At 41.7% G+C, this 27,965-nt stretch overlaps 1 protein-coding gene across 1 annotated transcript; it reads right to left on the bottom strand.

Annotated features, from left to right (window-relative positions):
- Positions 1-3: 3 nt before the first annotated feature.
- On the bottom strand, positions 4-26,606 carry pals1a (protein associated with LIN7 1, MAGUK p55 family member a). The gene is made up of 14 exons (XM_018733435.2): positions 26,464-26,606; positions 9,293-9,810; positions 7,735-7,943; positions 6,184-6,261; positions 4,253-4,402; positions 4,005-4,166; positions 2,933-3,010; positions 2,366-2,549; positions 2,152-2,223; positions 1,990-2,061; positions 1,540-1,707; positions 1,052-1,254; positions 691-801; positions 4-344 (listed from the first exon to the last, which is right to left on the bottom strand). Exons 2-14 carry the CDS (start codon positions 9,744-9,746, stop codon positions 168-170), a joined length of 2,118 nt encoding a protein of 705 aa, XP_018588951.1. The 5' UTR covers positions 9,747-9,810; positions 26,464-26,606; the 3' UTR covers positions 4-167.
- Positions 26,607-27,965: the final 1,359 nt, after the last annotated feature.

Genomic DNA, 27,965 nt, shown 5'->3' with positions numbered 1-27,965 from the left:
AAAAAAAAAAAAAGACCGTCTTAGACCAAAGAAGTAGGGTCTTATCCAGCACAGCCTAATGTATGGTAATTCCAGCACCTGTCACAAGGTGGTGTACCACAGGAGCTCCAGGGTGATCCATGTGCTTTCCAAGCTGTGGGGAGTGGCAAGGGTGAGAGGGTGAGCCTTCAGCGGAGCCATGAGGAAGGCACCCACTGTGGCTCCGTGTCCAGCTTGTTGATGAGCCGTAGCAGCTCCTGATAGGCTTTGTCCAGGTCGGCATTCACAATAGCGGCGTCAAAGAGGTGCCCGTAGTTCTGTTCCATTTCACGGGCCTTCTCAATGATATCCCTCAGCTCCTCTGGCTGGTGGGGGAAGGGTGAGGCAGAGAAGCGATCAAAACGCAGAGGTGAGTTTGTTCCAAAAAAGTTAATTTGCTTGTTAAGTCTAAATTCTTGCAAAAAAAAAGAAGCCAAGACTAAAACAGTTTTCTTATAGTTCAAAGGGGTACATGTGATACAACCACTACCACAATACAATAATACATACAAAAATATAAAGTTGCACAACATTACATGTTTTGTTTGACTTCACAAGGAAGTGCAACAGTGGGGAATCTCACTGCAGTTGTACTGAACTATGTGACATGGTTGCATAAATGCTTATTTGGTTAAAAAAAATAAATCTGGAACATGGAAGAGACTGAGGTACCTTGGGATTCTTGTTCTCCTTGGCCAGCAGGGCACGCAGTCGCTCTTGAGAAGGCGGAGCAATGAAGATGATATAGGGCTTCAAGTCTGAGCAGCGTAAAACTTTCAAAGACTGTACAGAAAAAAAACGGATGCAAAGACATGGAGGACAGAGAGAAGGAAAAGAGGTATAGACACAAGAGAGGATATACAGATGGAAAAAGGGACAGGGGACACAGATAAAGGGCAGAGTTACTACCTTGTACATTAAGAAAGTTAAGCATGCTTTGTGAAATACTGTTGGAGAACGCTAAATAAAGCCTAACCAAGACCATGTATTTCTTGAATGAATCATCAGTCCCATTGGGTGCTGGCCCATCTACCTGTGTGTGCACGCACAGAACGCAGATCTTTCCGGTGTTGATGAGCTGCCGGACCGAGTCGATGCTGGTGCCATACAGATTTTTCTCAAATTCACCTAACTCGATGAACTTCCCAGCAGCAACGTCTGCCTCGAAGGCCTGTCGTGACACAAAATGATAGTCCCGACCGTTGAGCTCCCCCTCCCGCCTGCTCCGTGTTGTGTCTATAGGGGGGTGATGAGATGAGACAGCAGGGGGGGGGGGGGAATATAGATGATGCACACACCCTATACATTAAAAAGTAGTAACATCCTGGTCTTGTGAGACAGTGTCCTCAGACAGGACATTCATTCTCTCCTACAAACCAATGCTTCAGAATAAGGGCAGAACAACCAACCCTAAAAACACTAAAATGTAAAGTCCTGCAAACATTCAACAATATTTCATCTTGCATTTGAGATTTCAAATTGCCATAGCCCTGTCTGTGCCTCCTGCCAAGGGTGTCTTACGTGGAACAGCACCACCAAATCTCTCTGGCTCATTGGACAGGAGCCTCTGTCGCAGTTCATTCTGCCCGCAGTTGGGAGGACCAATGAGAGCAATGGGGCGTTTTCGATTGGCTGGCTGGTGATAAAGGGCCATCTCTTCATATGTCAGGATTTCCTCATTGTCATAATCTATAAAAAAAAAAAAAAAATTGCACTTTAGGCTGGAGAAACTCAAAGTGCAGCACTCCTCAAAAAAGTAGTGAGAAGTGCATTAAACTGAAAATTAAAGTTTTATTCAGCCACATCCTTTTAACTACAACATGCATGTCAAGTATGCAGCCCACCAAAATTGACTTCCATGGTTTAATCACGCTTGTGTTGCATAAACCTGAAAATCCCTAGAAATGGTGAAATTTGAGACTGAATTAAAGAGACTGGAAGAAAATTATACAGGCAAGGCTGAAAGCTCACCATCATTTTTATGAGCATTATACAGGATTTTCTTCCTCTTCTTCTTGTTCTTCTTTGCACACCAAAGTTTCCCTGGTAAAGAGAAGATCAGATGTAAAAGGAAAAAAGACATCATTCAAAAGAAACCATCCAAGGCAGATATTATTTGAGGAAAGAGCTTACCCGACTTCTCCGGCTCCTTGTCTTCCTCTATGGTCTGCTTCATGGCTTCTCTCTGTTGCTGGAAACTTTTCCCTGAGCACAGAGAGAGCAAAAGGTTGTTACTAAAACCATTACTATGACAAAGAGCCACAGATGGGTGCCCTGTCTACAAACAACAGACCTCTCTCTATTTCCTGTTGTACTCTGCACAGGCGAGCTATTTAGCACTTTATACCTGGAACCAGGCCAGCAAGTGGCTGATTGTCTTCATCTCCATCCCGGTAAGCCTGCCACCAGTTGGGGTCATCTTGGCTGATGATGTGCAGGATGTCCCCCTTTTGGAAACAGAGACCCAGCTCACGGCAGGGCACATAAGGGTCATCGGAGGGGTCGTAGTCAAAATGGGCCTTCACATGAACCTGAAAAAGGAAGGGTCACGATAATGAATTCAAGGGTCACGAGTCTTTAGCGCTAGCAACTTGAACTGTGTATATTAGAGCCAAAATGCACATATAGCACATTTATTCTTTGTAAAACCTAGCTGGATAGCAATTCACTAATATAGCAGATCATACAACCTCAAGAATGGACTTTCATTCAGCAATAGAAACATTAAAAATACTCAAAATCCAATAAAAATTTCATGTGAACATGCAATAAACTTCCAAGTAATGGTTTCTGTATAATTTAAAACATTCGATAATTAATAACCTGGCAGTCCTTGTGGGAAGTAGCGAACTTTAGGAGTTAACAGGAATGCAGAGGTGAACAGAGCACCATAGCTGCTGACGCAGCCACTTACCACAGTTTCCTTGGTAGGTGGGGGTTTTGTCTGCGGACTGGGGATGAGGACAAAGGTTAGCATGCCGTGCATTTCAGCCTGAGTGGAGAGACAAAAAACAGGGTCAGCACCTGGGAAAAGACACCGCTGACTGACCTGTCAGTACCATGTGTGTTACTGGGAGGACATTTTACTAGCCAACGCTCTGATAACAGAACTTTTTTTTTTTTTTTTTTTAAAGAAAAATACTCATACCCTAAGAGTAATGTATCCCATGTTCACCAATCAAAATCTTCTAAAGAGGGGCAGGCATTATTGGTAATTTAAAAAGGAACATTATTTGGGCAAGCAAGTTAAATTTAACTTTTCGTTCAAAGATGCTATATTATTACCTGATCAAACTTACTTCTAATGCTAACTACTATAATATATAACCTAACAATATAACATGTTGAGCCATTTCCTGCATTATGACATAGCAACGCGGGTGACTGCAGGGTGGGCAGATAAACATCGGACGCTTTTTGATGGTGAAATGGAAAAGACTTTTTGGTCTTGGAAACAAGTGTTCCATGTAACTAAACTTATCACAAGCAAAAACAAATAATGAAAACAGAACAAAACAGTAAGTGCAAAACAATTACTGTGGGATGCTTATCTGCCGACCTGTAAAGTTAACGGTAAAGTCACCTTCCTGTAAGTTAGCCCCATCCCCTTCTGCTTGCTGTCTGTGGAAAAGTTTTTATATAAACTGACGTGTCAATTCATTTGTCATTTTGCTGATAACTACCCAGTGTTTGTGCAGCTGTGGTCTCTCTCTCTTGCATGGAGGAGGTGGGAAACAGGAATTTAGAGGTTTGGGCACCTTTTAAAGTATTTCTGCCCATTTCGGTTTTATTTTAATTCTACTGTGCTTTGGAGAGTCTAGGAAAAGTAGCATCAAAGCTGAGTTTTGCCAGAATCACAGTTTTTAAAGACAGGGCCTTTTGGCTGTTTCTATTTTAGCCATTTAGTTAATTCACGTAATCTTAAATGTCCTTTCTCTGAAGACTGTATTTTACATTTCACTTTGTTGCCAGGGGACTGGCCTTACTAGTATGTCGAAGACCTCATTTACGTCCTTCCCACGGATCTCAATGCCATTGATCTCCAGGATCTCGTCTCCTTCATGGAGCAGCCCGCTCCGCTCAGCTGCGCCGCCTTTCACAATACGGCTGATGACAACGCTGTCCATGTCATTGCGTACAGTCGCACCCTGGAAGGCAAGCAATCACATGAGGAAGTCCGACAATCAACACTGTGGTAATTTCAATGCTAGGGCAAGAGGAGTCTGACACTTACCAGGGGGATGTCTCTGGCCTTCTCCAAATGTACAATCTTGACTGTTTCACCTCCAAATTGTGTGAGAATCTCTGAAGGTCCATCTGGAGAACCTGAGGGCTCCAGCTGCATCTCCTGCTCTGCCACACTGTCATGGGCCAGCATCAACGCCTGGGCATTCCCATTTACAACACACTCAGTGACATAACTGACACTCACATTCATAAAGTGACTGAAGTCATAAATAGAGTCCTTGCCTTAATGAACATTTATAAAACAGCTTTAACAATACTTAAGTCTGTAAGAATTAGCGCTTAGTACTTAGCGTGTTACATTTTAAAACCCTTCGGTCAGACAAATAAACCAAAATTATTATTGAAATGTAATTCATGCATAAGACCCACCTGTGAAGCAGTATGAAATGAATCAGTTCTCTTGATTATGTGCACCATATGTTTTGAGTTTCCCGTCAGCATTAACGTAAAGCTTTCTACTCCTGTCCACTAAAACACTGTATGACAGCAAAATGATCTCCTTCATTTGGATTTAACTCAACTTGAACACCAGTGGCATGGTGGCACAGCAGGTAGTGCTGCTGCCTCACAGAATATGGCCTGTTCCAGCATAGGTCCAAATGCAGCTCAGGAGGTGTGGAGGCTGCATGAAATCCCCATGTCTACGCAGGTTTCATCCCACAGTCCATAGATTTGCAGCGCAGATTAACTAGACACTCTTAAATTCCATGTGTGTGGCTCTCTTGCGATGGACTGACTTCTTGTCCTGGGTGTAACCCCACCTGCCTTGCAACCAGTGATTCAAGGACAGAATGCAGACTGCCGTAGCCCTGACCAGGACAAGTAGTTAAAAGTGAGTAAACTTGAAAACAGGCTGTGATGAGAGGGCAGCAGGTAGCATAGTGGTTGGAGCTGCTGCCTTGGAGGTTACACGTTCAAACCTTTTACTATAGTGCTCTTGAGCAAGGTACTTACCCTAGGTTTCTCCAGTAAAAATTACGCAGCTGTATAAATGGGTAAATCAATGTAGTTCCATAGTTTAACACTAAGTCGATCTGAAGATAGGTGTCAGCTAAATGAATAAGCGTAAATAATGAAGTCATGAGAAGTCTTATGAAGTCACCTGGGGAGGAGATAGGGTTATGCCAGGATTCCCATGAGGACCTTTATTACTACATGAGGTCAACTGGCAGGATGCTGCGTGGCTAATCCGCTCTCTTGCCCCAGTAATGGAGTAAGTGTCCATAATTGGATGTGATATCCAAGAAGGGTTAATCTCATATTGGATCTGGGGTCTGGCAGGATGTTATGTGCTAGTGGATTAGTCAGACGGACAGGATTTAACCATTAAATGTGGGGGTGTGCTAATAAAACAAGACCTTTAGTAGTACTGATTTTCTGAAAAAAGTTAACATCTGCTGTTTTCTGAATTACATAAATTTTTAGGAGCGCTTTCACAGCTTTTTTGTGCACGTGCTGAAAATAGCAGAAGTAAAAGCAACTGAACGAAAATTCTCTTAAAAATTGGAAATACCCGAGTATTCATCACTGGGCCTATACTTCAGGAATTTCACTAGGATTTAAAGTAAAGTTAAAGCACTGCCTGGATGAGGTGCTCAATGTCACATGGACCAGATACATTTCCTTAACGTACTTTTTGCTCATCCCATTAATGGAAATGCTTCAGTTGCTCCAAGGAAAGGTTACATTGACCCCATGTGCAGTTAACCTCAGTCTTGCCTTCTCCCATTCCCATGCCTTCAGCAATGTTCTTAGCCCAAGCTTATACTGCCATTCCCATGGCAAAGTGCAGAACTATAGACAGTAACACTCCACCTGGATGTTGTGCTGAATCTTATGAGGGACAGATATATGAAATCATGGCAACAAAATACAGAAGATGCAAAGAGCCTTTCAGTGTACAAATGTGTGACACACCTGCAGGTGTGGGGAACTCAGCAAGGTACTCAATTCCAAACCCTCTTTCAGCTGGCTGGATTGTAGCATGGCCTGCACCTGGTAGAAAGAGACACACAACAAGACAGGACTGGTTCAGCTGGGTAGAGGCAGCAGGTGCAGAGCACCCAGAGACATGGAACAGAAAGGAGTGACTCACCAGTGGAACAGGTGAACAGCACCTACACAATAAAAGGGGAATTAAACTAAAGGATGGATGAGGAACACCATGCCCATTGAGAGTAGTTAATTATCTTGAAAAATACCAAACAAAGCAATTTTGGGTGCATTCGGAGTCCGTGAAAAGGCACAGAACAAAAATGACAAACTTCTATGCTGCTTATGACATTAAGTTTAGTATTTGTGAACTGTAAATTTAAAATAGTAACATACAAATTAAAGAGGAAAAAGTCCCTACTAGTTCCCCCTAAGCTTGCAACTGTTGTGTACTGAAGAACCTCAGTCATAAGAGGTCTTCATAAATGCATAACTTCCAAATATACCAACAAATCAGGCCAAACCCAGTGCCCTGACCAAGGCTTTTTACATTTCCATGAACATGACAGTTTTTCATGGACACCAGAGGCAAGACAAATTCCTTTATTTTGGTTTGTTGCCTAAGGGTGTTTAGACATCATGGAGAAAATGACTAGTTCAACAACTGCAAGAAAGCAGATAATTCAAACACACAATGCAACCTGACATTTAGCAATGACATTCCTCAGTTCACATGAACAGGCAGGTCCATTACTCATTACTTAGTGTGAGAGTTAATGTTCTCACAAAAAGATGGCAGAGGAAATGCAACAGTTCTCACAAATATGTTTCTTAAAAAGAACATCATTCCTATACTCAGGAAGGCCAAATAGTGACAACAAATAAAAGCTCGCTCTCTCTCTCACACACACACACACACACACACACACACACACACACACACACACACCATTGAGATTCAGAGCAAAGTGAGGCCCTATTGTCCACATGGTTCTGAACAGAACTCCCACCCTCCTACGAGCAGTCCTAGACTCTAATGAAGACTGTATACAAGGGGAACTCTTTGTCTCTCATTGTATAATAATGAATTTGAGGAAACAACAAGTGTTTATTTTTGACTCATTAACACACTACAGTACAGTAGTTCTGGCCAAAGAACCATTCTCCTAACCCTGGCAGAGAAAAACCACAGCCTTGTTATGAGTTCTTGGCCAAAATGTTTCATTCTTAATTCATTTCTGCTTAAAAACAGAGTGAATTATTTCCTATTTTTTGTGAAAGTGAAGAAACCTTTGAATTTGCTTTTATGAAGATACTATTATGAAGTGGTGAGAACAGATCATTAGGGATACACATCATTTTATGTATTTGAGGTCAAATTTAGTGTTATCCATTAAATGGATAACAACCCATATCCACAGAGAAGCCACCATCATACTTTAAAATAAAAAAAACCTCCTGATTTTGAATACAATACCACAGATACTGTTTATAGTTCGTGTTCTCAGAAGAATGTGAAAGCCAGGGCCTCCTTACCTCTTGAACAAGACTCTGCGCACAGGCAGTAAGGGGAAATGGCGGGCTAGCTCGGTTCATATGCACTGCCACAGCATTATGGATTTTGAATGCATTCTGGAAGTCAGTCTTCTGAACTAGTTGCAGAACCAGTTCCACGTCCTCTTGGCTCTGGACATCACCAAGGCAGTGTTGCACCTGCTTCAAGGACATCAACAGGTCCTCTAGGTCTGTAGAAGGGATTACGCTCTGTTAGGGGTGTCTGGCCGGTTCTGGTCTATAGATAGGCCTCAGCCCTCAATAAAAAAAAAAATAAACTAAAGTAGCTGTTGAAGTGTCAGTTCAAACAGTTATAAGTTACAGAAGTAAATTATAAAACCTAAATCAGACCTTTGAAAACAAGAGCACCACTTCAAAAAAAAAATCCCCACAGAACTAGTTAATGCTGTTAACATGTTCTTTAATATTTTATTTATTTATTTATTTTTTTTTTTTTTAACATGTGACAAAGTAACAAAGCATGGAGCTATGGACCCCTGCTGAGAGCAAAGGTAACAGCAGCAGCTGAATTCTGGTAAAAGCACAGGCTCATCTCCTCCCAAAATGTTAACATCTCAAGTCAAATATCACAGCAACCGGCAGCTACAGCAACATATAATTCAAATCTTACCAGTGCTCCACCACACACCTTTGTCAGACCTCAAGTAGTGACTAAAGCTATCTGAATCTATCTACCTACAATTTACCTCCCAAGAGCCCTCCCGAAAGAGTGCTGCAGTATGCTGCAAAAAACGCATGGGCACGTGCCTGGAAGTGACTGTGGGGGGAGCTTTGTACTTGGAGGGGTCTTTTCTTTTTTGGTCAGCTCTTCCAAGTTTAAATTTTGCATGCCCACACTCATGAATAGCTAGGTACACTTGACTGAGCAGAGATAGAGCAAAAAGTATGGAGAATAGAAGAGCCAAGAAACTTCGAGATAACAGTAAACTCTTAGCAAGACTAAAGCACGCTCAGGTCAGAGTTATATAACAAACTTTTTAATTAAAACTTCCTCCACCTTAGACAGGCACTGCACTGCACCCCACCCCAGGAATTTGACATACAAACTACCACCCACAGCTTTCATTAGTGGCATGAACACTACCTCTCTAACCTCCTTGTTTTGCCTGAACACTGACCATTCAGACCTCGCATGGTGGTTATCTCCAGGTCACGGAGGTCAAACCCTATGGATCACCAGCTGAAATATCAAGTTGTCAAAAAAAAAAAAGTTAGGTTCTTGTGCCCATCTTAGTGTGCACTGTGGGGTTGAGAGGTGATCTGTACACAAAGAAGCAGTGTAATCAAATCAGCTCTCCTAAAGAGTCAAAAGGCTGACATTTATTTTAGCTTGGTCATATTAACCAAACAACATCCAAAAGAAAAGCAGCAGTGAAACTGTCTGACAAAACTAAACAACAAATTTCCAAAGACAACTGGAGCTGGCTGAGTCCTGGAAACACTCCTCTTGCATTCTTAACTGTCAAACTGCTGTAAAGTCTCTCTGTTCTCAGGAGACATCATGTTTATCTCAACTTACCCAACAGTGCAGGGGCTCCTCCCAGTCCCTGCAAATGCCCCAAGGTTCCACCGGGGCCCTCGATGGGATCAAACGTGGGGTTGTCAATGCCAACTTTTGGGTTCTGCGACAGCTTCTTGAGGCGGATGGAGGAGTTGACATCCAACTCCTGTTTGTTGCGTCCCTCTTCTTCCCTCCTCCTTCGCAAGTCTTCCTGGTGCTGGCGGATTCTCTCCAGCTGGGCACTGCGACGTACAGGCAGGGTACGTGCCCCAAGATCCCCGGGGCAGTCCACCGGCATCTCTCTATGCCACTGTGACTCCTCTGTGGCCTCAGCTGACCCTGCCCCAGTCCCACCAGCACCATCTGAGTCTGTCACATGACCATTCATGTGTGAGGTGGTCATTCTGCCACCTGTCTGGCCCTCAGTCTGTGTGTTGTAGGCCGGATGCGCTATGATGGGCAGTCTCTGCATCGCCTTAAAGAAGGGGCCATGACATGACAAGGATGTGCGTCAAGATACTTTCCGGAGATTAAACCTGTAACGGAAGGTAAATTAGAAGTGATGCTAAATTCAGCCTTTATGGAGAAATACTGCCATTTCAAATACTTTCTTAAAGTCATTCAGATAGCTGACCTGGTCAACAAGGGTTGGAGTTTTAATAGTTCTAAGCTACATACCTTTCAGAAGGTATATTACAAAAGGTATTGTTGATGTAATGGACTTTTATATTTAAATTGTTCTATCAGATGTTCCACACTGTGGAGAAAAGCATCTGTTAAATGAATAAATATAAATGAAATCCACTGCACCTTCAAATGTTGTTCTATCAGTAACTGCCTACCAATCTAATAGTTACCACCTACTGCAAGACCAATACAATGCATCAGTGGGTTCAGAGAAATAAGAGATAACTAAGCACAAAGTGAGAAAGATCAGTTTCCCAGTTGTGAAGATCATTTACAAAATGATAATGAAGTTTGACATTGGATTTTTTTTTAAAAAATAACTTGTATTTGTACTTAGTACTGTATAAACAAGGGAACAGTGAAGAATAATTACTTACCAACAAATGTTACATAACAAGGGCTAATGTGAGCACAGAGCAGACACAGGATAACCTCGGGGCACCTTGGCCAAAAACAGTCAGAAGGAAAACTAGCTCAGATAACTCCCACCACCCCCAATTCCTGGTATGCCACCCTAGCCCCCCCCATTCAAATACAAACACCAAGCAACATCAGGGTTCCATCAACCTTTTAATTCTCATGTCAGTTAAACTGATATAATCCAGGCCAGGTTTTTGAATCCACTTGCTATCAATTAAATTGACACTGAAGTTTCTCACTGATAATGTGAGCCTCTCTCAAACCTTGAGCAGAGACACACTGCAGATCTCCACAAACACTTCACAGTGCAGTCACATTTGAGTTTCAGATCACAATGCCCAAAAGAAAAATGAACACATCTATGTTTACTCATTTGTTGTTTAATTTAATTAGTTGTTAGTTTAAGAATGCTGCCATGCGCAAGGACTGCACTGTTGACCTGGATGACTACACGTCAGCAGTAACCAGTTACATTAGCACCTTCATCGAGAACACTGCACCCACCAAACAGATCCGGACATACCCCAACCAAAAGTCATGGATAAACTGAAGTTCGATCCATGCCGTGTGCCTGCTCTACTGCATTCATCTCAGGCAATGCCAGTGACTACAAAAAGGCCAGGTATGACCTTCGAAGAGCCATAAGGGCTGCCAAGAGGGAATACAGACAGACTGGAGTGTCATTACACTACTGCTGACACCCGGCGCATGTGGCAAGGTTTACAGAATATCACAGACTATCGGAGCAGAAGCAGGTGTGAGATCACCGACAGCCGCATCACACCTGACAAACTCAATGAATTCTTTGCCAGTTTCAAGGTCTTGAACAACAAACCACTGGGTATTAAACTGACTGGTGGGAACACACAGAACCCACCATTCACGGTCACATCTGCAGATGTGGCAAAGACTTTTGGGTAAATAAACCCACGGAAATCACCCGGCCCAGACAACATTCCTGGACGCGTACTTACAACCTGCTCATCGGTGCTAGCTGATGGCTTTACGGATATATTCAACTTGTCCCTTGCACAAGCCTCAATTCCCACCTGCTTAAAGAGGACCACTATCCTGCCGCTGCCAAAAACAACAAAGCATCCTGCCTCAATGACTACCGACCCGTTGCACTGACTCCAATAGTGGTGAAGTGCTTTGAAAGAATTGTCATGAGGTACCATCCAGACCATCGCTCCGGACACTCTGGACCCTCTCCAGTTCGCATGCAGACGGAACAGATCCACAGAGGACGCCGTCAGCACAAACTGCCCTCGCCCACCTGGAAAACAAGGACGGCTATTTTCGAATTCTGTTCATTGATTACAGCTCAGCATTCAACACAGCGATACCGTCGAAGCTCATCAACAAGCTTCACAATCTTGGTGTGCAATTCTGCAACCGGGTTCTGGACTTTCTAACGGGAAGACCCCAGGCCGTTAGAATGGGGAACCACACATCCAGGTCAATAACCATAAACACAGGAACTCCGCAGGGCTGCGTGCTGAGCCCCATACTCTACGCACTCTTCACTCATGGTTGTGTGGCCTCCCAGAACACCACCACCACCACCATCAAATTTGCTGATGACACGACAGTCATTGGACCGATAACGGGTGGCGATGAGTCGGCATACAGGAGGGAAGTGGCCGACCTAGCAGAGTGGTGCCACGACAACAATCTCTCCCTCAATGTCAACAAAACAAAGGAGTTGATAATAGATCCACGGAGAAGGAGGAAGCAACACTCGTCGCTGCATATTGGTGAGACAGTGGTGGAGAGAGTGAGCAGCTTCAGATTCCTGGGTGTTCACATTACTGAAGATCTCACCTGGACTCGCAACACAACGCATCTGGTCAAGAAATCATGTCAGCGTCTGCATTTCTTGAGAAGGCTGAGGAAATTTGGCACGCCAGGCCGAATTCTCAGAAGCTTCTATAGGTGTGCAATGGAGAGCGTCCTCACCAGCTCTATCGCAATGCGGTTGGGAAGCTGCACGATGCAGGATCGTAAGGTGCTACAGCGAGTGGTGAAAGCTGCTCAAACCATCTCTGGAACATCCTTACCATCACTGGAGAGCCTATACCGGGCCAGAACCATCAGGAGAGCCATTAACGTCATCAAGGACAACAGTCATCCCCAGCACAGCCTTTTCACACCCTTACCATCAGGCAGACGCTACAGGAGTGTTAAAGCCAGAACCTCAACGTTGAAAACAGTTTTTACCCACAGGCCATCAGGCTTGTGAATGACACCCATCCACTGCCTCTCCACCCATCACAGCAGACAGTTCACCCTCTGAGCCTGAGAGGTGTCAACTACCCCCATCCCTCCTACACACACACCTACAACGCCAATAACATCAGAGACCACAGACTGCCTCCGTATACCTTGCGCACACATATACCCCCCCGCCAACTGCGAATAGACCCAATCTACCTCCGCAGGACTTTGCACATGTACGACTTCCATGTTTACATTGCGCACTGCACACTTTATATATGTATATAACCTTCAATCTTGGATTTTTGTAATTTGTGACTTTGCACTAATAGTAATTTTTGTAAATTTGTGATTTACGCCTTGTTTTCTCCTTTCGTTCTTGTAATTTGTCATAGGCTGCTGAGAGAATTCACAGAGTAAGAATTTCACTGTATGGTGCAACGAACTGTTTACTGTACACATGACAAACTCTGGAATCTTGAATTTTGCTCATCTTCTGTCATGGCTTCACTGCAGGATATCTATTTAGAAGTAGGGCTCTATGTGACCATGCAGTGAGACTGGTGTGGTCTCCAGCTGCGCGTACCGATAACCCCTGTGAACTGTCCATCCACCCTCATCAAAACAGCTCAGATACATTCCTTCTCCCACACACAAACACAGAAACAGAGTTAACAAAGTGAGTCTCAGGTCTCCAGTATACAGCCTCTTATTTCAAGGACATCTTCAATTTTGTATGAAGAGCCATGCTAGACTGGTCACAAAGCACACACACCTTCACTGGGGAAGTGTAGCCACGATCTTGCGAAATTAGCACTGTGACACTGAACCTGTGAACCCATGGGGGAAGGCTAAACCTGTCATAACCCAATCACTAATTCAGTCTCATACCACTCTCTGGAGGCTTTATGGCCCTATATGGGCTTTTTGAGAGGCTTTTATGCAGACACCCGATTTAGTCGCTCTCAGACCTCCCTTATCTATAGAGAGCAGCTGGGCAGTGCTGTTAGTCCTGTCAGCCTGTTAGCCTTGGATTTGGTGGTGACCTTTGTCAATTTGCTGTCTTATTCAAATCATACAAAACATCAGTATTGCAACATTCGCTCAAAAAATGTACTTCACACATAGACAGAATTTTACCTTATAATACATTTAGATGACAATTTTTTCACTATCAAGGAAACGAAGTTTAGCCATTTTACTTGAGACATCGTGCGTTACAACAATTTTGCTCTTAATGGATCCAAAACCAATTAGGATTTTTAAAGAATAATTTGAAACTGTCACAACACTGGTAATAAACCTCAAACGTTATCCAGCCAGTCACTGAACACGCTCCAAGTAAACGACAGTGCTTTCCAAACAGTATACTGAAGGAGAATTAAGTTCTGTTGTGTACTTTATTCTCAATTAAAGCTTCTCTAGCCTTATTTCAGCATTCACTGCACTTTAATGGCATTCAGTATCTGCAAAGTTGAACAAAATTACCTTCTGCTATTCTATGCACCCCTGGAGAGGGAAGGGGAAAAAAATCCAGCAAACATGGCTATATATAAATGTAATAGATTATCCAGTTTTTTTATTACAAGGTACAGTAGTATTCAGCTTTCTCCAAAGTGTGTGACGTGTGCTTCTTCAAAAACAAACCACAAGGTTATAATAATCCTTGGGTCAGTAATGCTTAGAACATACTGACTGATATGTATTTTATCATTTGTGTTAAGAAAATTAGCACTGCCTGGTCTCTTTCCCCTTACTTCACACTACAGATTACTGTGCTCCGACTGCCCCACGCATCACCATGACAACAGCTCTGACAGGGGCATGAGGTCTCAAGGCCAAAAGAAAGGGAGAAACATACAAAAGACACACAGGCTTTACTTGAAATTCTGACTGAACGGAGACCTCTCCTCTGGGTTTCTCTGTCCCACTCCTCTCCTTCAGAAGACCTGGTATCTCTACACTTCCCCGACAGGATGTTTTGGTGAATATGGCAGCAGGGCATGGGCAGGCTCAGAAAACCCAACAACACAAGTTCAGTTAGGAGTCAGAAAAATCTGAAGTAGGATGCAGAAGCAAAAGGGGGGGCAGAGATTAACAGTAGAGCCACATGACATGGTTAAAAGAACAGCTTGTCATGGACCAAGGAATAGTGCCCTGCCTTTAAGACCACACCGGTGGTTTACACACTGGTGTGGTCACCAAGACGAAATCTGTTACACACAAGAGGGTGGTAACTGCTATGTAATTTTTTTAAAAAAAAAAAAAAAAAACCTGTTGCCATGCACACCAGGGTAATCATCACCAAGATATCTACCTCTCACACCAAACGAAAAACAAAGGCCCACCTATATGCAATTCCATTTACTTTTTAATAGTTTTGAAAATCTGAACAACCACTTGTGTGTTGGAATTTGTAAACACTTTCTATATTTTATCTTGCCTGGCTTTTAAACTTCAGCAGTACTACCAATGATTATGTGTACACAGTCTTCAACAAAAGGTGATCATAATGCTGTGCAGGGTTTTTTCCTGCAGATTATAAATCATAATAGAGGCTCACAGGCAGGGAAGTTGAACGATATCAAACATGAAGCGACAAGCAGAGCTAAATTCAGACCCCCTTTTAGGATGAAGAGAACACCTAAAAACCCCATAAATCCCACAGTTTTGCTAATCCTCACAGAGCTGAAACATCATTCCTTTCTTCTACTACTTCTAGAGCATAGGGGGGGAAATCCCATGATGCTGAGCATGAGAATGTGGAGTGTCCTGCAAACAGCATTCCAGAGAAGATCGCCCAGGCACAAGGGACCTATTGTTTGCATGAAAGTGTGCACATGCCGATATGTGAATGCACAGTAAGCATGGGATAACCACAAGTACATCAAACTCTACGTTTATATCTAAGAGCTCAAAGTACAGAAGAACTGTTTTGAACTGTTCAGAGCCCATCCTTGTGGAATCAGCTGGTAGCATGATGGTTAGAAGAGCTGCCTTTGAGTCCAAAAGTTACAGCTGGAATTGAGATTTAAACCTGTAGTACCCTGTAGCAAGGTACTTTCCCCAAAACAGAGCCAGGAAAATTAACCAAATGTGTAAATGGGTAAATTACTGCAAGCAGCTTAACACTAAGTTGCTTTAGAGAAAAGTGTCAGCTAAATTAACTAATGTAAAATAGGGGGATGGGGTTAAAGGAATAACAGATAAGATGGGGTTTAGAAGACAACAGAAAGACAACTTAGGTATTCTTAGAACGAGCTTTATTGCCAAGTATGTTCACACATACAAGGAATTTGTCTTGGTGACAGACTTCCACAGCACAGACAGAATGACAGTGACCAGACAGATGAGAAGATAGAATATGTGAATGAATGATAAAAAAAAATACATAAAAATATTAAGTACCCAATATAAAAAAATAGCCTGATGGTAAATGCGCACTAAAGGAGTAAGAGGATTCAAGAATTACACTCCTCTACAGCATGCAGCAAGAGAGAAACTGAGTAAGCGATGGGAAACACAGGGAACAACTCAGAAGTGATCTCTCCACTGTGTACCTGATGTGTAGTGTACAGTCTGTTCTACACAGCAAGGCCAGAGCCACAGCCAACCAACCAGCTCAGCAGACTTTCAGAGTACTCTTTGTATGACATGCAGTAAGCACATGTGACATCCTGCTGTTTTTCCTCACAGCCATGCCACACCTTGTCTGTGTGTTTAAAGTTTTGTTTGTATGATTGAATGTCAGGTCCACATATTTACAAAAATGGCCATTAATGCCCTGCTTGGAAGCACTTTGCTCCAAGAGTGGCAAAATGGAGAACAGGTAGCTTAAGAGACAAGAAAATAGATTTGCAACCTGAGGTTTTCTGGTTCAAATCCAATCTCTGTCACTACTATAACACCCTTGAGCAAGGTACTTCCACGGAATTGCTCCAGTGAAAACCAGCTTCAAATAAGAGTTGGCTAAATATTTAAGGACGATGTAGGTAGAGGGGGTTTGAACCCCGCTGCTGCTGCAGTATCCTTGAGCGAGGTGCTTATCCTAAAATTGCTACAGTAAGAATAATTCACTATATAAAAAGATAAATTTATACGAACAATAAGTTGCTTTCAGCCACTGTATCAGCAAAAGGGCTGAAATCTTTTTACTCTGTCAACTTGATACAGATCTCAGCCTTCATTCTGGCAGACCATGATACCTGCAAACTTCCCAACTCATTTTAAGGTACAGACTCACTCAATAATCTGATGAAAGTTGAGGACCCCTGTAGTAGAAAAATTGACAAATAACAGAGATAGTACTGAACTCAATTTACTGCATCAAAACTTTACCTTCACATACAATTATGCCACAGAAATATTTTTAACTTTAGTGTTATTTTGAAAACATGTTTGTGGATCATGGACCCCCTGAAGCCCCTCCAAGGATGCTCAAGGGGTCCATGGAACCCAGGTTAAGAAAGCCTGCTTTAGCATAATAATCAGTTCAACCTCTGTTAAGGGGGGAGGAACCCTGTAGGAGCCATTGCAAAAGGAGGTACCAGTGGACATGGTGAATTTTGCAGAGTGGATGTTACTCTTGCACGTGCTTGCTCACAAAGAATAAACACACCATGATTTTTCCTTTACATTTGAGTCAGGTGCACACTGTCAGTAAGACTTAAAGCACAAGCAAGCCTTGCTAGACCTAATGACCTATCCAGGGAGAAAAACTTAATACAATATACAGTAAGCACTCCATATATTTAACATTTTAGATTAAAGTTTAGTACAACTTCTAAAAATCCCACACTAAAAAGACTTCATACCAACATGTAGTATCTCTAAAATACTATACAGAATTTAAATTAGTCTTATGCCACAGCTGAAACTGAGTTAACATCACCCTTATTTCACCATTTCAAGAAACTTGTACCACTAAATTATTTAAATCTCTTTACATTATATTGGCAAAACACCACTAATCCTTGCAGAACTGATTCAGTTATTTATAATTTTACTTTCAACACCTGAAGGACTGCAAGGCAATTGTAAACTTCTGTAGCACACTTCTCTTAAAAGCAAATGTACCACTTCAAAGACAAAATAAGACAAAATGCACTTGTGTTTTAGGAAAGGCCATTTTCAGGCATTTCAGAACAAAGTATTTAGTCATATCTAGAACAAAAACAATGCACAAATAAAACTTTGAAAGAATATCTACCATCAGAAAAATGCTCATCCAAGGATAAAACTCATTCTGTACTAACAGTTACCACTTAAATCAGTAACACATGAACACACAAACAGTTGTGCATAGCCACTCCAAGTGCTCAGAGTTCCTGAAGCAACCATATCTGCCACATCACCCCCTGTTCAGTTGTTGTCTGGTTTCTTGCACAATTGATGTCCAGAACCATCTGCTGCTTAAGGAATAAGCCATGGCAACACTCCTAACCAATACAACATACTTGCAGCAACAAGAGGAGCAAGATTCCCATTAAGACATCATCACTATCCACAAACATGGTGTTGGAGGAGTAGATAAGGCACAACTGAACAGGCAGTCATCATTAAGAAGGAGATCAGTGAACATGTGTACAGTTATTTTGAAATTACCAAGACACATGTAAAGCTTCTCATAAAAAGCAAGGTGATATACTGACTTGTACTATTAGTATTCAACTATAATTTATTATACTTTGGATAATCTGTACTTTTACAGCAACCCAGATTAATGCCGATTTCAGATTAAGGATATCATGATTTGAAAGGTTAGCCATAAAAAAAAAAAAATCACAAAAAATACTTTTACAGTATATAGAGAACATAGAGTTTGCATGTTCTTCCAGTGTTTGTGTGGGTTTTCTCCCACAGTCTGAAGACATGTGAAATGCTGATTAAACTACCCTTAGTGTGGTAATGCTTGAGAGACTAAGAATGTGTGTGTGAGACACTGTCTTGTAATGTAAAAGTGTCCTGTGCAGGGTACTCATTAACAAGTCTTGTACCCTGTGCATCCTGGATGGTCTCTTGACTACTGTGACAATGCACTGGAAAAGTGGTTAATGATAGTGGCTTGAAAGATGATTTATAGAAATAAATTATAAATGTGGCAATAAAAATGAAGGACAATGCCTTTGAACTGGGGGAGAGTGAAAATATTTGTTTAAAAGTCAAATCTTAACAGCAACACATTGTATATAGTTCATTAGCAATGTCATCAAATCAAAATTTATGTGCCTTGGTCACATCCCTACGTCAATTTAACATTCAAAACGCCACATGTTGAAGTGACTCAAGAGTATATTGACATTCATTTTTATATAAAACAAGAACGGTAACTGAAGCGCTCAAAAATTTGACAAATTTAAACATGAATGCACACAATACCAGTGAAAAGTAAGAAAACCTATGCAATACTAGTATGGGACAAAAAGAACAGGTGAGTGAAGCAAAAGCAACACACTGGCGCTACAAATCTTAGGCAATTGCTGTAGAAGAAATAGGCACACATGTAAGATCATTTACTGATCAAACTTCTTAACCAAATGGCTTGGGGGGAACCAGCTGGGTTCCAGAAAACTTTTCACTGGTACTGTAAATTTAAAATTTACAAGCTTTTGGGATTCCCTCTGAAAGTTAATAAGCATTTTGAACCACATAACGATACGGTAATACAGTTCTAAGTCTATAATTTGAAAATGCATTGTAAAAAATGCCTTTCAGGAAATTTAGTGTATGAACTCTTAAATTATTGGGTTCTAGATCAGTGATTTTTATGACATAACTTTTTCGGAATAAACTGGTTTTAAACCAGTTAACGGTAACGGGTTACTAATTTGAAAAATATTTTCATCCTTAGATCAAACAGCTGATTCCATGGGAGTCATACTTGGGCAAATAACAGTTCTGTACATTCAGCATTCAATCTGTTCTCCTTTTATTCAGTCCAAGTCATTGAGGTCACAACTCCAGATTCTTAACTACTTGTTCATGAATATTACATTTCTATTTATTCATTTAGCAGATATTTTTTCTCCAAATCAATGTGCAGCTCAGCGTAAACAAAGTGCACTTCAACAGATGGAGACGTGCACATGCCCCCTCCAAACCTGTCAGTTTATTCAACAGCACAATTTTTGTCAGCATACATTACACAAGTAGCTGCATACAGAATTGAGTACTTTTTTTTTTTTTTTTTTTTTTAAACAGAATGCAGTGAAAGTTTATATAGCAGCTAGACAATCACTATCTCTCACTTTTGTGTGAGAGGGCGGCTTCATTCCACCATACTGGAGCCAGAACCAAAAACAAACTTAATGTTTTTGGCCTTGGACCTCCTGTGTGTGGAAGCAGCAAGGGGACAAAAGCAAAGGACAGAGCAGTTTGTCTAGGGTATAGAAATTGAATTTAATCGGGTTAAGTCCAGCAGGCTTCAGGGAGTAAATCCTATCTACATAGGTACTTTTTACTGGCCAAATAACTCCTGTAGCAGCATTCCTGACCAACTCTAGAGGCTTGATGGCACAGGCTGGACAGGAAGGGCCTGCAGTAGTCCAGGTCACCATGGCCTGAACCAGAAGCTGTGTAGAGTGTGTTGTGAAGAAAGGGCAGATTCTGCAGAGGTTATGCAGGACTGGGCTGTGGCTTCGACGTGTTGGAGGGAGTAGAGTGTTAAGCTGATTGTTACTCTCAGGCTCATTAACGATGATATTGATAAAATGACAAAAAGTGTCCACTTAGAGTTCTTAACAAGTGAACAGATTTGTTTGGACATGAAGGATCTTCGTTTCGGAGATAGGTTGGCAGAGTAAGAAATGAGGCAGCAAGAGACATTATAGGCAATTTCATTGATTGCAGGACATTGCCTTAAAATATCAATGGATCTGTGCCAACTACCTTGCACCTGCTTCACCACACACTAGCACCTTTATCCACCTACTTGTTTCCTTCTCTTTCACCTACCACCTTTGTGACCTTTGAGCTATTCAGTATCTTCTTCCAAATAGTAGAGAACAACAGTCTAGTTCAGTTTAATAGGAAGCAAATTGACTTCTGTACATTTCCAAACTGCAACAAGTGAATTCAATCCTCAGTTTGTGACAATGATCGTCGATTAAGTAAATCCTGTAAAGTGTCATGCAGTACAAGACCAAGCTGTCTTCTCTGGGGTAGTTACATGTGAAGATGTACAAGCCTGTAACATCACAGAGGCAGGCCTGGCCTTGGGCATATGACGATAACCCTCCTCTACAGGACAGACCTGTATCACAAACATGCAAGAACATGCAGAAAGGTACTAAAGATACAGACCTTCATTTGTCTGACAAACATGAGCTAAGTACTCAGGTTTAGACAGTGGCCCATCCAATTTGTTTATTACATGTTGTATGTACCCTGGAGGTGGGCAGCTGGAATGCAAGTTAACATGTGTTTTTCTTACATGCAGGTTACCAACAGATAACATTTAAGTAAAAAAAAAAAATAAAAAAAAAAATTTTTCTTCATAGACGCCTGCATTCATGGGAAGTTTGGATAAAAGTTACAAGTACTACAATGTTATGCTTTTGTCAATAAGCATATTTATGAAGCAACTATCAAGGACATAACAGCAGTTTAATGCTACTGTAATTCTTGAAAGACACCTGCAATGCAGACAAAAAACAGGAGAAAAGATCTTCGTTGCTGTGGCATGAAATGTGGTAGTTAAGGGAGGGGAGTCTGTCACTGTGGAAGAGAAACAGATTGTGTTTTTATCACGGCTGCAGCAATAACAACATTCCGACACTCCCCGCTACTATAACTGAGAACTGCGGGTCTGTCGCAGCAGAGATGTCCGTACCACTGTGTACCAGTGGCAAGAGACAGAAAAAGAAACACAGACAAAGTGAGAGACAGAGCCAGTATGAAAGACCAAAAAAAGTCAGAGAAAGAACAGCATGCTGTGTAAGTGAGTCAGCAAGAGAGAGAGAGAATGAGTCTCCCTATTAGCCTGGGAAAAACAAGCAGAGTGAAAACGGGCAGAGGGTGCAGCGCAGACTTCAGGAGACTGCAATACCAACACATGCTTTCACTCACATACACAGGACTTAACACACCTCTAGAGTATAACACTGAACAGTCAGCAGGGGCATCTCACTTGCATTCATACAGCTCTGTACCATCCCACACAACAGCCCTACAGTTATACAGGTTACAGATTCAACAGTTGACCTTTGAATTATCTATATATCTTGACCTTGTACTGTAACAATAGGTTAAGCTAATCAGTTGATTCCATTAGGGATTACAAAAACATCAGCCTATTCTGAACATGGAATCCTCAAATACTGCACATGCAAAAAGGCAATATAATTTGTCACTGTATATTTCAATGCAGAACTTCTGTCCCTACCATTACATAAGAAGCTGAACCCAGAACTTTAGGCAACCAACTAGTTTCAATTTTGAGCTGTACTGGCTTGTCAGTGGGCAGAAGAACATATGTTTAACACTGTTCATAACGTAAGTCTATCATCTGACCGCACTTCTGCTGACTGGCATAAGATCTAGGACACGAATGGGCCACGACATAAGCCTAGATCAGCCTTTGCCAGCAAAACACAGGACTGCCCTCTGACATTAGATGCAGAGATGTGCTAGGTCAGTTCATTTTGATACATTAAACTACTCTTACTCTATCTGTTAAACGCCACATTACGTGTAGGTGCAAAGCTTCATCTATTTCAAGTCTACCCCATTCATGAGAATAGAGCATATTTTCCTGCATTGGTTAACCAGACACCACCAGATAAGGCCATGCTTCTAAAAGATTATACAAAATAAAGAGCAATGGTGTGTCCACATAAGCTATATATAATGACAAGCTGTCACAACATAGAGGAGAGGTGTTAAGGGTATCGCCATGCAACATACACACTTGAAAAAGTAACCTCACTTACCCCAGTAAAATACCAAACCATTTAAGTGACGATGCCACGAAAAAGCATCTAAAGTTTGCTAAAGCATCTCTGCATTAATTATCAGTAAAGATCATAAACATTGTGAAATTCATCAGCCAAAAAAAAAAAAAAAAAAAGCTTACAAATATAAGCTTCCAGAGTCTATGGTGCAATGCTGAAAGGGCCAACAAAAGCAGGATAAAATGGCAAAGTGACAAAGACAAGTGTTTGTAAGAGATTAACAAACCAGAAGTGCTGTTCCTACCATTATCTACTAGATGAGCCATTATTTACATTTCAGACTTCTCACCTGCAAAACCTTAGATTTGTATCAAGATTATCTAGTGGAACTGAACACAATGGAACTGAATTACTTGCCATGTCCTTTGCTGCCTACACTTACATTTATTTTAACTGACTTTTCCCCAAAGCAGCTTACAATGTTAAGGTATCTACAACAATTTACCTATATATACACAGCTGGGTAGTTTTTAAGTGGAGAAATTTAGGGGAAGTACCTTGCTCAAGGGTACTATAGCTGGAGGTGAGGCTTGAACCTGCCATCTTTGGGTCCAAAGGCAACAGCTCTAACCACTACGCTACCGCTGCCCTACCAATGCTTTCGTCAATGCTTACCTTTGGATCGTGAACATGGCGAGAACATGCAAATTGTACACCCTGAATCAAAGTGGAACCTAAATTTGAATGTGTAGCTTAGACGCTGAGAGGCACCAACACTGTGGTGTGCCACCAAACCATGTTTTTTTCAACCATCAGACATTTAAAAAGTAGAACACCAATATTAAACCCTTGACCTAAACTCTAACACACTGCACATTCAAAAGGCGTTTTCACACAATCCTACGTTAATCCGATAACACAAAAGTTACATCTCAAAGAAACTACCTATTTCACAGCAGAAAAAACAGAGGGGGAGAACTTATCTACCAAGTTTGCACTGAGCTGAAAACACTGATTGACAATACTAGAACAACCTGAACAATATACGACTACCTGTTGAATACAATTTGTTTTGAACAACTTTCATCTTTTTTGGTGAAAAATCCTACAAGGGTTGAGGAACTTACAAAAATAACTAGTGAGTTACAAGAAAAATTCCTCCCCCCATTATATCTTCAATTCTGCTTTACATACAGTAAGAACTGATCCCCTTTAAATTTGAAAACAGTCATAATGCCATAAAAGCAGGACAGTCTAACAAACTGTCCATATTTACATACAAGATTATGTGTAACCACAGAATGTTGTGTAGATTCAACTTCTGCAGTGCGTTACACCAGTGTGATGACCTGCTTAGCTGGGTAACTAATCCCAAGATTGTCCAGAAGGAATTTCCCCACCCAACATGTTTACAAAAGAATGATGGCCAAGTCAGCAGAATACACTCTGGGTCACAGATCTGCATTCAAGCTTCCAACACATCAAAACCCCTGTCCCTCTCTAGTTCAACCCATTAGGGTGACTTAGAACCACAATGACATCTTCCATGGCAACCTGAAAAAATATTCAAGCGGAGGTTCTTGGGCACAGAGGTACTTTGTGCCCTAGGTCTAGCTTCAAACAAAATTTCTATATTATCATCTCAAAACTCTCTCCACTGATAAAAATATTAGAGAACTGTGAGCAAACTAGCCTCTCAAAGTGAGCAACCATGGTCCATTTTCTACTCAAGCACCAGAAATGTTTTTTAAATGCCAAAGTTATTCATTCAACTGTAGCAATCCTGTAGTTCTGAAACTAAAAGCTGTGCCTTGTACCAAAGTCAGAAATACCAAAAACACATTTTACTAAAAAGTGTTGAGAGGGGTCATGAACTTCCAAATCAAATATGTTACACTCTGTCCATATTATTTTGTGCAGATTTTTTTAGATCTGGATTTTGCTAAGAGGATATTAGAAAACAGGACACAGACGGTATTTGTATGATCAATGCCACAGAAATGTGTGACACTGTATACTGACAAAATAAGACAACAACCACAATTATTTTGCTATGCTCAAGTTCAAGACTCCCACCTTGACACTACTCCTAAACACTTTCACTCCACTGTCCACCATAGAACTTCCACTCTGCCTCTGGCCCCTATCTGCATACACACCAAAAAGGATCACTTATTTTCTCCTAGCTCCCATGCTGTGCAATGACCTTCCCGTGACTATAAGATTTACTCCCAGTCTCTCAATCTTCAGTCACCTCTTGAAGACCCACCTTGGAACTGTTTTAGCCTGTGCTTTACTGTACAATTTAGTGGCATTTACTTAGCATGTCTTACATACTGTCCAATTGGAAATAGTTTTATTGGGTATTATTTTCAAACTGATCTTGTGTGACCTAGTATTCAAAATTTTTTACCATGTAATTGCAGCCTTGTACTCTCAAAACCATCGTATGCAATGTACCAACTTAGTGTCACCTTGATCAAGGGGATCCACTACATAAAAAATAAAATAATTTATTACCATAGTGTTATAACTTCAGTTTTTTCAAGGCATACATACATACACACATGTCATTGCTTTACTGCTGTGAGCAAGTCTGATTTCTTTAGCTCGTACAGAGAACAATCATTTCAATCTATTTGTATGGACACTGATTTCTTAAAAAAAAAAAAAAGATTTGTTTGGCACAGTACTTATCTCTGGCACACAGTCAGGTAATTGAACATTTTGGAAAGCGGAAATCACAAGAAATGCAAGATCCCTGTTCGGTAATGAAAGGAACAAACACTTGGGAGAAGACAGAAAAGATTTCTGCAAATATCATCACATCATTAGTTAAAAGCAGGATGAATTGGTGTTTTGATTCATGCCAGGTCTGAAATTTCAAACTGCACACTAAGGCTAAGGCCATCTTTTCAAATTAAAACCTTGCAACATAATTTTGAGCTTATTCACTTATAAAAGGGAAAAAAAAAAAAAAAAACTGCCCAACTTAGTCAACTTGCAAAATCTCACAAGTGGCACCAAATGTCAAACATCCAACGCTGACGGCGCTAAAGGCCTAGATATTTTAAAACTGAAAATGATCAATTTAAAAAAATTGTACTCAAATGTAACCCGCTGACCCCGTGACCTGCTCCTAACACGTAATTAGACGCTTAAACCACCTGCGTGTGACAGTCTGGTCCACAAAGCATGATGTAAACAAAGAGCAGCTTACAGACACATGATGATAATTATCGGTACATCAGATCAGCTCGCAATCGGACCCGGAATAACCACATTCAAATGCGGAGGCACCCGTTCACGCAAACAACCTGGGGAAGAGGGCTTTGAAAGGTCCCGAAGTTATATAACACACAACAACAGAGGGGAGTTATTAAGAAAGCTAAAACGTACGAGTTCGGCTAGCTTCTAGCAGCCCAGTAGCCAGTAGCACGCTAACAACACACACACACAGTCACAGTCAACACAGTCAGGCTCTCCACAGTAACCGGCCACTTCGTCTCTAGCTTACACCACTCACACCGTTTAATCAACCGTCGCTGCTCATTAAGAGTTTTTAAAAATTTACAGTTATTCGGTTACGCTGAATGTGTACAGCGAACATTGTCTCTCTGAGGAAACTTCACAACGACGACGACGTCGGTTGGGAGTGTGCGTGTACCGTCTGATAGCTTCCGAGCATTAAAGTTACCTTAATGCGGGAAAACTAAGGTTTTTTTTTTTTTAAATTGAAAAAAAAAAAAAAAAAAAAAAAAAAAAAAAAAAAGTGTCGTGGTTACAAGCCATTCCCACGTTGCGCCTGTTTTCCGTGGCTTTGTTTAAAATAAAACTAAAAAAAAAAAAAAACAGAAGCGCCGCGGAGGGCCTGTCGCCCGGGCAGCGCTTCGCTTCCCACCTCAGGACCTGTTGCTCGTACGACACAACTCGCCAGAAGAGCGCTTTCAAACTGTGCGAAAGAGCACTACTCACCCCGTTCAGAAAGCGACTTCTTGTTCGTGAACTCCCACTTAGGTTTCTTGCTAGAAAATGCAAAACGAAGCAATTTACATGGCATAAAGAGAGCGTACGAGCGCAAGCTCCCCACACGTCTCCTTTGGGCGTCCGGACGGGAGTGAAAGAGGCTTGTCCATAGTCCGGCTGTCTGCGCGTGACTCCACAGCGCCTCCCGCGTCATGAGACGCCACGTTTGATTGGACGTTGCCAAAGTCGGTGTATGGGTTCACCTCGGACCGTCCTCCAATGAAAGCTTCCCTTACATCATGTGGCTGAAGTACCTTTTTCCCAAAGGACGGTCCAAAGTAGCGAATTACAGCGAAACCTGTCAAATTTCACAGAATCTACAAACAATGAATTCCAGGAATTCCGGGTAGCAAATAAATAAAAATAGGAAAAAACGGATAGCGGGAATATTTCCCCATAAGAAATAATGTGCGAAGTCATTATATAGTGAAGTGATAGCAGGATTTAAAATATGCAGTTAATAGTGGGATGTAGGACCGTAGTAGTAGAGTTTTATTTGATTTTCTCCCTCTTACTATTTTTATTCATTTAGCAGGTGCTTTTCTCCGAAGCAGCTTGCACTGTTAGGTTTGTATAAATACTTGCCAGTATTTACAGTTTTATTTTGCTGTTTTTTTTTATTATTATTATTTTTTGAGTCAGCAAGCTCTCAGTAGTACGTTACATGGTCTGGGAGGTCTTTTTTTTTTGTCTGTTGCAATTATTATTCTGAAATATTAAAATGAGAATGTGAAAAATTAAATGGGCAAATCATCTGTTTTGTTTTGTTTTGTTTTGTTTTGTTTTGTTTTGGGGGGGCGCAGTGGTGCAGTGGGTTGGACTGGGTCCTGCTCTCCAGTGGGTCTGGGGTTCGAGTCCTGCTTGGGGTGCCTTGCGACGGACTGGTGTCCTGTCCTGGGTGTGTCCTCTCCCCCTCCAGCCTTGCGGCCTGTGTTGCCAAGTTAGGCTCCGGTTTGCTGCGACCCCGCTTGGGACAAGTGGTTTCCGTGTGTGTGTCTTTTCTGTTGTCCCTTTTCATGAGTAAATCTTGTGTATTGTATAGTTCAGCACTGTGTCACCGTACTGAGAAGAGCATTACATAAAAATAAAATTTCAGTGAATTAAGGGCGACTTTCTTAACCCCCAACTGTCCACCCATTACCTTGATTTGAGGTTGGGATGCATCTCCCATCCCTGTCTGCCCCATCTACCCTACCTGTTCCTGGATTCAGAGGTAGTTTACTTCCCCTATGCACATCCCCCGCATTTTCTGGGTTTGGGGGTGGGGTGCACCCCCCACTCTGGTCTGTCTGATCTGCCGCGCCTTCGTACACCTTGTGTTCCATTATTGGATGTGCCCCCCATTCCCACCAGCACCTTCTCCCCCGGATGTAGGTTTCTTCCCTTTGCCTATATGTCCCATCTGCTGCACCTTTGCTGAGTTCAGAGGTGGGGTGTCTCCCTCACCCCCC

This window comes from Scleropages formosus, chromosome 15 (assembly GCF_900964775.1).
Source record: "Scleropages formosus chromosome 15, fSclFor1.1, whole genome shotgun sequence".
NCBI lineage: Eukaryota > Metazoa > Chordata > Actinopteri > Osteoglossiformes > Osteoglossidae > Scleropages > Scleropages formosus.
This window is presented reverse-complemented; position numbering and strand designations above follow the sequence as displayed.